A 10,917-nucleotide genomic window follows, 5' to 3' on the forward strand; every position below is an offset into this window, starting at 1 on the left:
TAACCGGTCAAAAAACGGCTATTTTTGAACCCAACGGTCAAAAAACGGCGGTTCCGGATGGTTCGGTTCCAGAACCGGTTCCGGTTCCTACCCGCCCCCCACTCAGAAATGCAAGAACCGGTCACGGATCATCGGGTTGAATCAGATAGGGTCCGGTTCCTACAAAAACGGGTAGGAACCGGTTCGGGTCCAGGAACCGGTTTCGTTGAACATCTCTACTTTGAGTATAGCAAACTTAAAAGATGATTTGCAAACTTGCAAATACGAGTTTCAACAACCAAACTTAAATATGATATTTGCAAACTATACAAATAGAACTTCAAACAACAAATGGGTGGCTGAGGTGGTCTATGGTTGTCGTTACCAAATGAACAAAAAATGTCAAAAAGGACACTGATACATACATATCAAACAAAGGTAGAAGAATCAAAAGGAGAGGAAGTTTTGCTCTTATTCACCTTTAAATGGAGAAATGTATCATACCCTTCAAGAATACAACCTCATACTTAAAAATCAAAAGAATATTGTTACTCAAAACTAATAATACTATTACTATTACTATTACTAATTTACTATTTTTCTCCCTCTAAATTGAATCATCCCTGCCCCTGAAAACACACCTTATTTTCTCATACACAAGAACCTCAAATTATCCTTAAATTATGTTAGCCTGCCTGCATCTTCATTAAACCAAACACCCTTATTCCTTCCCTACATCACTAAATCTTCCATTTTCAACCACAACAGATTCATCATCTGACTCGACAACACCATTATTCTTGAAAGCAGCTTTCAAATCTCCATTTTCACTTTCAAGGGCATTTTCGTCTTTCTTGGAATTTAAAACTTTCCGTGGTCGTTTCCCGAGGAAACCCGGGGAGATAAGTGGCTTCAGTTTTGTTACTGAAGAACTTGGCATTACCCGTTTTTCAGGCTCGGGCTTACTTCCAAGATTTACATAATCCATACCGTTAGCTTCTTCACCATTGCTTGAAGAACTAAAAACCGAATTTCCGGTCATACCCTTGATATCATCACCAACATCAGCCTGTATAGATATGATTTTATTTGCCTCGGTTTCATCTTCAAAGGCAACCGTACAATCATTACCAGAATCTCCATTATCACCTAAAATAGAAGACCTCGTGTTTGAATCGGCTGTATCAATGTCCATGGTACTCTCAGAATCAACTGACTCCGCGGTCAACGAGCGGTCAACCGGATGACTTTTGACAGGGATTGCCTCTTGGGATACGTTTGGACGGTCAAATTTTCTAGACGTTTCCTCCGTAGAATTTAAGCATGATTGTCTTGCAGAAACTCTGAAAACAATCAACAAAAAATAAGTGTGAAAAAACGCAATAGCATATACATACACATATACACATATATAATTATATATGGACATGTACCTACTATACAGAAGCATATAAGCTTCCTGTGAGAGCACTTCATCTAGTTCAACTGCATCAACCTAAAACAAAAGTCAACAGAATACATGGAAACTCATGCATTATTCAAGATATTTAGAACACTGAAACATGGAAAAAAATATCACCTTGCAGTCATCAATTCTGTACCAATTTCCAGAAAAATCCTTTGTATAACAAATGTAATGACCAAAATATGATGCATTCAGCATATCCAAATGAACAACCACCGCATATAGTTTGTACTTATCGCTTCCATCAGCAGATTCACTCATGTAAGGACTAAGATCTAAAGATTCCGGGAATGTCACCCTCTTATTAAGTTTCCCAAATCTCCCACTCTGCAAAAGGGTACAAAAAAGATAATAATGACTAAATATCATTTCATGAGCCAACATGATGAAAGACGACCCTGATTGCACGAACCTGAAACCTCTTTAATGCAATGGTAAGAATATTAGGAGCCATATGAATGTTTAGTCGCTTCCATGCTAAAACGTAATCGTTACATCTGCAATAAAAAATAATATCATACGTAGACTTGCTAGCTACAAAAAAGAGAGCAAATTACATTTTTCGGCTTCCATAAATCGTTCTTAAACTAAGGAAATAACAAGAAACATCCTTTATGTTTTAAATAGTTTGCACATTACATCCTTTCCACCAATGGGCGTTAAATTTTTTCGTTAAGTCCAATCATGTGCCTTGCACACAAAGGTATTTTCGTCATTTCATCTTTCTAGGGACTATTTGTGTAATTATCTTTAGCTTTGGGTCCATTAATTTATAAAAAAAATAATTACACAAATAGTACCTAGAAAGATATAATGACGAAAATACCCTCATTGCAAGGCACATGACTGGACAACAGAAAAAAATTAATGCGCGTTAGTGGAAAGAACGAAACATGCAAACTTTATAAAACATAAAGAATGTTTCTTGTAACTTCTTTAGTTTAAGGATGACTTCTGAAAACGGTATAAACTTAAAAGACGAAAAGTGTAATTTACTTATAGAAAAACATCATCATCATCATCATCATCATCATCATCGTACTCAGTATATCCCGCCAATAGCAAAGCTATGGTAGGGTCTGTACTTATTATCTCCATCAAGCCACTCTTTGGCTGTAAACTGGTCTAAACATTCTTCTAAAGATGCAGCATCCTGTACTTATAGAAAAACAATAAAAATAAAGATTACCCGTCACATCTGTACTTATTATCTCCATCAAGCCACTCTTTGGCTGTAAACTGGTCTAAACATTCTTCTAAAGATGCAGCATCCCCTTGAATCTCAACAGTCAGATCCATCATATTTTCAAACTGATTCGATACATTATTGCATTTTGTACACACCACCTAAAAACATTATGAACAAACTTAACATTAGATAAATTCCTTACATAAATATTATTAAGAGTATAAAGACACCTGAGATTGAAGGCGACCGCCAAATATATGTTGAATAAGAGTCGTCTCCTGAGAGCTAGGATGCACATATCTTTCCCCACCATATTCATCAAGACAAACTAATTGCATAGTGTCAATAACAAACCTATAATATGCAAAAGTTGCATAAACAAGATTTAAGTTTTCTAAAAGATGTAACATGTGCATAATCAATTAGTCAGTAAACAACACCTCATGAACTCGTGTGCGTCCTCTTGCTTTCCATGGCCAAGATTCCCTCCAATATTAGGCAATCGTGACAAAATATTAACCGGTGAAAACGCATGGTTACTTTGCCTGACTCGTTCCATATGAGCTTGAAGCTCACACAAAATACACCAATCATTCCGTCGACCTAAAATAAAAAAAAACATTAATAAATAAGAGTCAAAATACACACGCACGAGCACACACATAAGAGAAATCACTAACTAGTACTCCGTATTTAGTAGTTAGTAATTACATTCGTGCCGATGGCCTTTTTCAAGCAAATAAGCAGCAAGTGGTCGAGTGTATGCTAAACATTGTAACACCACATTCGCAAAGCAGCTGTTAAAACATAAAAACTCATTACAACTTCAAAAAAAAACAGCAAACATTCTAGAAGAAAATACAGTTGCTATAAACATAAACCTGTTTCCACAATTCATAAGCCCACAAGGAGGGAAGCCTTTACTATTCCAATTAAAAAGCTCCACAAATTTGTCATAGGGAAAGAGAATCTGAAATAGAAAAAACAGGCAACAGAATGTCAAGAGACCAAATATTGAAATCAATTTTGACGCGAAAATGCAGACGCGAATTTGGACCTTTTTTATCTGTGTAGAATTCCCAGTGCCAGACAGGCGAAATTCGTCACATCTTTTCTTGTGCCCATTTTTCCAGTGAGATCGTTGACATGATTCCGAGCTGAAAGATAGAATACAAGAAAATTAAGCTTATATAAAAATAGGCTGCTCGTGTAAACGTGATCGATTCCGTAGATTCAAATTCTCAACCCAAAAGGTGATTTTTCATTCCTACCTTATATTATCAAATCTCATGAATGGTTAAAAAAACACTACCAACAACCAGTGAAGTGCAATTGTAACAAGAAATATTGTTTTTCATACTAGAATCAAATACATAAATAATTAATTTTCACAGAAGACCTTCTTCTCAATGAAAAATTGGGGTTTAAAATTGAGTTATGTAAAACATACATATATGATCAGCTAATATGTTCCTGGGGGTGTGCAATAACCAAACCGTTAACCGAAAACCGATGAAACCGAACCGAATGTCGCTTTATCGTTTTTTAACCGTCAATTAACCGAACCGAATAATTAAATGTCATACATTGCAGCTTTTATACCTCCATTTCATGTATACCCCATTTTCATGTAACTGCAGGCAAAAACTCTAGCCCAAGTTTGATTTTTGTTATTAACCAAACCAAACAGAAAACCGACAAACTAACTGAATAAACGGAACCCATTAACCGGAAACCAATAAAGTAGCCAAATAAACGGAACCCATTAACCGCAAACCAATAAACTAACCGAATAACCGAAGACCAATTGGTTAAATTTCCCAAAGAATTAAAAAAAAAAAACCCAAATTCCCCGAAATGAGAACAACCTGCATTAATGAATATAAAATTGTAATAATAAAATGATAGTGTAGGTAGGTAAGTACCAGTATCGAACGAGTTTACATCTGGAACAAATCTTGGTGGTGAGGCGATTACAAACAGCGCACGAATCACTACTAATACCCGGCATCGATACGACGTCGTCAGACGAAGAAGTGTTCTTGAAGAGTAGGTAGTAAATGAATCCAATTATTATAACGAGTGATGTGATGCCAAATCGGATGTACCAATTGAGATCTGCGGTGGTGGAATTGGGTTCACGCATCGACAATTGATTAGATTAGATTAGATTACTGCGAATGAATTTCATCAACATGGTGAGGTGAGTGATTGACTGCAAAACCCAAAAGTTATATTTTAGGCAAGGAATAAAGGGCAGTGCCAGAAGCTACCACATCTAACTCCATCTTTCCTTTCCTTTTACGCCACATGCAAACCACCGGTTTAATTGAAAGAATTTTTGGGTGAGCAAGATAAGGTCGGACCCTTAAAACCCGGTTACTTGACTCGCAAAACCCTTAATTAGACCCGATTATATAATATGGGTTGGGTAAAGTGTATTTAAAATTCACCTTAAAGGGTAAAAGGGTTTCAAGGGTCCTACCCTTTTTCAAACCCTTTACCCGTTTACTAGTTTCTAGATAGATATGTATGAGATTCGCGATTAATCTGAAATTTAGGAGAGATATATATTTCATATGAGGTTTATCCGAAATTTCCCAATTACTACGAAAAATAAAAATAAAGGGTCATACCTACTAATTAGAAACATATATATGGGAATCACTGAATTAGTCTCTACATGAAATTTGTAAATGTGAATATTTCAGTTTAAATGGATGATTAACTTTTAAAGTTAATTTTACTATGTTATTAAATGTAAAGTATAATTGTTCTAGGATTCATATTTTAAAGTCATATATGAGATATTCAACTTGTAAATGCATAAAAAGAGATGTGATTACTGCCTTAAAGGGTAAAGGGTTAGACTCTTAAAACCTTTATTTATACCCGGCCCTTTTATTGTTTAGAGGGTAGGGTCTAGGGTCCACGTTTCTTCCTAAAAGGGTAAAGAGTCCGGATAGGGTATTGGGTAAAAGGGTAGGGTCTTATCCTTTGAATAGCCCTAGTTATGAGCCAATTTCTTTTCCATACAGGAGTAGGTCTGACTACTTACCTTAAATACATATGGGCGCTACGTCTATTAATATTTACATTTATCAATTTACTACTCATAGAAGACAATGAGAACGTTAAATTTTAATGATGGGATGTTCTTCAAGAACTATGTTTTTCTGAATTACATCATGAAATCTTTTTTGATAAGTTTTAGGGGGCTCCTCGACTTTGCTACAACTACAACATAGAAAACAACATAATAACTCATTCAATTTTGTGAATATTTTGCTTCATTTGAGTATAATTTTGCATGACATGCTTCCTATGCAAAGTTCTGATCACCATTGAAGGAAGTTAACGCTGTCACAAATGTTTCAAATTTGATAAAAGTTAGAAGCATTGATAGGCCTGGGTGTAGCATGTCGGAAGTATTCGCTATCTTTCTTAAGTTTTAATAGACGATGGAAAAATAGTCAATTTTCAAATCCAGAACCTTTTGATTAATTTCAAAAATACACTTGAAAATCAATTTAAAACCCGAATCATGTTTAAAATTTTAACTTTCATCATTTTGACATTTTGAAGTCCAAATTTTGTACCCGTAATAAATTGGACAATAAATCTATTTGAATTCCCAAACTTTTAAAAATATTCATATTTTCCATTGTTAACCCGTAACAAATTTTGAACTAAATGTAGTTAACTTGTACAAAACAATCTATTTACCAACTTTTGATCCATTAAATTTAAGTTACACAAAAAACCCGAAACAATCATTGATAAAAAATCCAAGAAATAAACATGATAAATTTTGCTATATATGATAGTGATTGGTATATATCATCCTTACAATTTAAAACACACACACACACACACACACACACACACATATATATATATATTTTGTTGTGTTGCAAGTAAGAAATTTTGATTCTATTATCTATATCTATGTCTATATCTATATCTATATTACACATAAAACATAATAGGAGGATACAATGGTAATTAACCAAATCAAGGAGACGCCGTTAAATTAAATGCATTAACCTTCGGTGACTAACCAACTCCATCTCAGGCGACTCACAATAAGTAAAATGATTGCCCAATTAATAACAAGGATAGGAAGGATGCTTCTTCATTCCGACGACTTCATGTTCTTGTAGTTAATTCGTCGTTTCATTCATGGTGCAAATGAATATGAACTTTATCTATTCAGGCCTTACAATTCATTAACGGCTTCTTCAATTGATAGGTAATTAATTAGCGATTCCTTGGCTCCTTCACTTGATAGGTACTTAATGTTGACAAAGATTTCATTGATCCACTCGATTGCATGCGATTTTGTCGTTCGTTAATTTAGTTGTTGGTATTCTCAATTGTTTTTTTATAATCCATTTGTTGCTCCCGATTAGTATGCTCTGATGACAAACACTAACTTTACGGTTGATGTTCAACATCTGTCTCTGATTCTGTCTTGCATCTTCGTAATCCTTTCGTACATATGATGTTTCTAATATGCAGGTGCGTTTGATCATTATATTTAATTAAAATATCTTACCTGGTTACAATTTTGAGGTCAAAATACGTTGCCTGTAGTTATTGATTTGTGGTGACTCACATTGATTCAGTTAGTTCATGAAGAGGCTACCTCAGAATTGGCCCAACAAAGCCCAAAGTCATCATCAAAACAAACGGGCCCAAGATAAAGAGCCCAACCCAATGAGGTCCAGTGCATACTCAGACAAAAGACCAAGTCAACGACAGACCGGCCACTGGAGGGCTGATGGGGTCAGACCTGAAGCATACGTACTCTGAGGAGGCCAAGAAATGTCCAGCGGGTAATAGCGAGTTCTCTGCCAAAGTCAGAAGAAAGGAAAGACCGTTGGATAATAGACTCAACCTTAGTAATAACGGTCCGGGGGAAAGATTCCTCCGGGACCTATAAATCATGTATACATTCCTTTTGTAAAACTCATGCACACCAGAAGCAATAAAAATTGTCTTCTTTTTTTACGGCCATCTCACACTAAAGCTAACCAATCAAACCTCACACATCACACACTCACGAGCCACAGTTCGCCAAACAATAACGATTCACTTGAGGTTTCAACATTGGCGCCATCCGTGGGACCTGCGTAAATAACAATCCCGCTCGCAGTTTTGGAGAAGATGGCAGACCTGAACTCAGACAAGACCTTACCCGCGTTCCAGTCTTTTTGGCGACGACAGCACGCTGGTGACGCCGGCAGGAAAAGAGGGAGAAAATCTACCCAAAACAGATCTGTCACTTGAAAACATGCAAGAAAGCGAAGATTTGGTACTGATTGAAGACGAGATAGAAAAAGAATATTCGAGACCAAGGGCGGAGAAGGAAAAATCCTTGGAAGAAAAATGGGAGATAACTCCCGAGTTTGTACGGGCTCACAAAGACACTCTCAAGGCATGCCTAGACGAGCATAAAAGGAAGGAGAAACTCATGGTGGTCAAGACATGCATGTCGTTCGAAACACTCGGATAGGGGATTGGAGAGGAGCCTAAGGATGTTCAGAACAAGGATTCTAGCGTTCTTTTAGAATCCCTTGTCACCCTCCTTTCAACTGATAAAGTAAGGGAAAAGGAAAAACATGTGCCTGATACCCTAGATACCCCTTATCGTCCATCTGACACATCCGACGTGTCCAAGTTCACTCGACGGATAGCAGAAGCTGCCCTACCTCCAAAGCTTCATTATCCGTCCACTGTGGATAAGTACGACGACACTCAAGACCCGGAAGACCATTTTCATGCCTTCCGAGGAGCTGGAATGGTAAGTGGGTGGTCCATGCCAGCCTGGTGCCTAATGTTCCCCAAGACTTTAACAGGAGGGGCGCGAGAATGGTTTGACAGTTTAGAGCCCGGAAGCATAGATAGTTATGAGGGCTGAGAGGAAAGTTCCTACAAAACTTAGTCAGCAAAGGAAGGCAATGAAGAACCCGAACGAGATCTTGCACATAAGGAGAATAGACGAGGAAAAGGTGGAACAATTCATGGATCGGTATGTGGCCGAAAGTATGAACATCAAAGGGGTTCTGGAAGTCATGAAGATTAGTGGTTTCATAAACGGGGTGAGATTTTCCCAGTTGACAGAAAAACTAGGAGAAGATTTTCCAGCCACTTTCGACTAACTTATGGATCGTGTGAGGGCATTCGTGAGGGGAAAGGACACGGGGTCCAAGCTGAGAAAATGGGAAACGAAAAAAGGGGCACCCAAACACCCAGGTGGAAGGGGCGCCGGAGTTACCAGTCTGGGAAAGATTCGAGCGCTGTTCGAAAAGACTCGTTTCATGCCCTATAGGCCACCCGGAAATCCCTTCGGTTACACGTCATCCACAACTTATCACCCACCCCGGTTCCAAACCAACCCACGCCCTGAAGGAAACCGTTTCAGACCTCCTTTTGGAGAGAGGCTCCCACCGGGAGAAGAAGACGTATTATTGGCCGATTAAGACAAATACCCGCCTATAACAAATAGCCTTTTCAAGCAAGCGTACAAGTCAAACCCCCAGGGGTATTGTAACTACCACAAAAGTCATGGTCATACCACTGAAAGCTGCGTCCAGTTTAAGAAATTATGGGAAGCAACCCTTAAGTCGGGGAAACTACTCCTTACCACCAGAGGATCTCCTTCCAAAGTTAAGGAGGAAGACGAAGACAAACACTTCGTGGATACGATACGGAGAAAGAGAGGAAGTAGAGGATCCTGGAAGGACTCCCAAGGTGGGAAGAGTGGGGTCTCTCACCATGAGCACAAGATGGATGAAGGCGGAAGTATCCTTCCCTGGCTTAAAGGAAGAAGAGGCTAGGGAAATGCCTCTGAACATATCGGCAAGTGTAGAGGGACACCGGGTCTCTCGAGTCCACGTCGATGGGGGAAGTGGAGTGGAAGTAATGTATGAACACTGTTTCGTGAGACTATAGAGGGAGGTCCGGAGTAGACTGGAAGAGGATGTATGCCCACTGATAGGATTCTCAGGGGAAGTGGTGGAACCTCTAGGTTCTCTCACCCTCTCATTTACCCTCCAAGATGGGGAGAGGACCCGAATGGTTTACCTCCGTTTCTCTGTAGTTCGAGCGCCTTCAAAGTATAACATTATCCTAGGCAGACCAGGCATGAAAGCGCTCCGAGATGTCCCGTCCACAGTCCACGGGTACATGAGATTCCCTACCCCAAGGGGATAGCCACCATCCTGTCATCTACGAAGATAATAGCCAGCATGGGAAAGGGGTCCAAGCCTAAGAAAGGGGTGGAAGAGTGGGTCCTAAACGGGGAACACCCGGATCAAATAGTGAGAGTTGGATCCCAGCTATCCGAAAGAGGGAAGGCCGGATTAAAGGAGGTGCTATTGCACAATGTCGACGTGTTCGCCTGGAAGCATGAGGACATGACCGGAGTCTCACGAAGGGCCTGATACAACATAGCCTCGATGAATTCCAATGGATGGAACCGGTAAAATAGAAAATGATGAGTCCCCCCCCCGAAAAGTCAAGCGGTGAGGGAGGAAACCTCAAAGCTTCTACAGGCAGGGATCGCTCGAGAAGTTAAATACCCTTAATGGATATCGAATCCGGTCATGATTGCGAAATCTGATAACAGTTGGCACATGTGCGTTGACTTCAAGGATCTGAATAAAGCCCGCTCGAAGGATTCGTACCCACTCCTAGAGGTCGAAAAGAAGATAGAATCTCTTACCCAGTTCCCTCTCAGGTGCTTCCTAGATGCATACAAAGGGTACCACCAGATTCAAATGGACCCTAAATATGAAGGAAAGACAGCGTTTTACACCAACAAAGGGACCTTTTGCCACACCAAGATGCTTTTCGGCTTGAAGAACGCGGGGGCAACGTATCAACGATTTATGGACCGGTTGTTTGATCATCAGCGGGAGAGGAACGTGGAAATATACGTTGATGACCTAGTCATCAAAAGTATTGACGAAGATAAAATGATTGGCGATATCAAAGAGAAGTTCAACACTGATGTGTTGTAAAACACACTTACTTTCCTTGTGATTTTATCATGGTTTTTATGCTTAATTGTTTATTTTATGAAAGTATTGGGGGTTAAGTGCAATAATTTACAAAGTTTAAATGTTAATTGTAGGTTTATGAAAGATGGTGAAAAAAGAGTTAAGTTGGAAGATTCTAGGGGCCTTTTTGGTCAAGTTTCAAAACTACAACTCAAGGCCCGACCCAAGCCCACAAGTTAGAAGCCTTACATGATATTATATTAAGTTAATTAACTTAA

The 10,917-nt window shown here is 38.8% G+C and overlaps 1 protein-coding gene across 2 annotated transcripts; it reads right to left on the reverse strand.

The window, feature by feature from the left end:
• Positions 1–443: 443 nt before the first annotated feature.
• On the reverse strand, positions 444–4,823 carry LOC143594739 (ubiquitin carboxyl-terminal hydrolase 18-like). Of its 2 annotated transcripts, XM_077073982.1 has the most exons (11): positions 4,559–4,822; positions 3,691–3,790; positions 3,515–3,603; positions 3,345–3,430; positions 3,074–3,236; positions 2,864–2,987; positions 2,634–2,791; positions 1,857–1,941; positions 1,559–1,771; positions 1,413–1,474; positions 444–1,322 (listed from the first exon to the last, which is right to left on the reverse strand). In XM_077073982.1, the coding sequence occupies exons 1-11, from the start codon at positions 4,777–4,779 to the stop codon at positions 701–703; spliced, it is 1,923 nt and encodes a 640-aa protein (XP_076930097.1). In that variant the 5' UTR covers positions 4,780–4,822; the 3' UTR covers positions 444–700. The 2 variants fall into 2 exon arrangements, with proteins under 2 accessions (XP_076930097.1, XP_076930096.1); XM_077073981.1 differs by having other exon boundaries at positions 3,515–3,790; positions 4,559–4,823.
• Positions 4,824–10,917: the final 6,094 nt, after the last annotated feature.

Source organism: Bidens hawaiensis, unplaced genomic scaffold, assembly GCF_021521415.1.
Source record: "Bidens hawaiensis isolate Kalapana, Puna unplaced genomic scaffold, B.hawaiensis_p1.1 tig00044151_1, whole genome shotgun sequence".
In the NCBI taxonomy this organism is placed as follows: Eukaryota; Viridiplantae; Streptophyta; class Magnoliopsida; order Asterales; family Asteraceae; genus Bidens; species Bidens hawaiensis.

Bases quoted from the DNA above. Each gene is read 5' to 3' on its own strand.
- LOC143594739 (XM_077073981.1), bottom strand. From the start codon at position 4,779: ATGCGTGAACCCAATTCCACCACCGCAGATCTCAATTGGTACATCCGA. The intron at 3,791-4,558 runs GTACTTACCTAC...TCTATCTTTCAG, and splicing joins TGTAAACTCGTTCGATACTG to CTCGGAATCATGTCAACGAT. The intron at 3,431-3,514 runs GTTTATGTTTAT...ATGTTTTAACAG, and splicing joins CTTATGAATTGTGGAAACAG to CTGCTTTGCGAATGTGGTGT.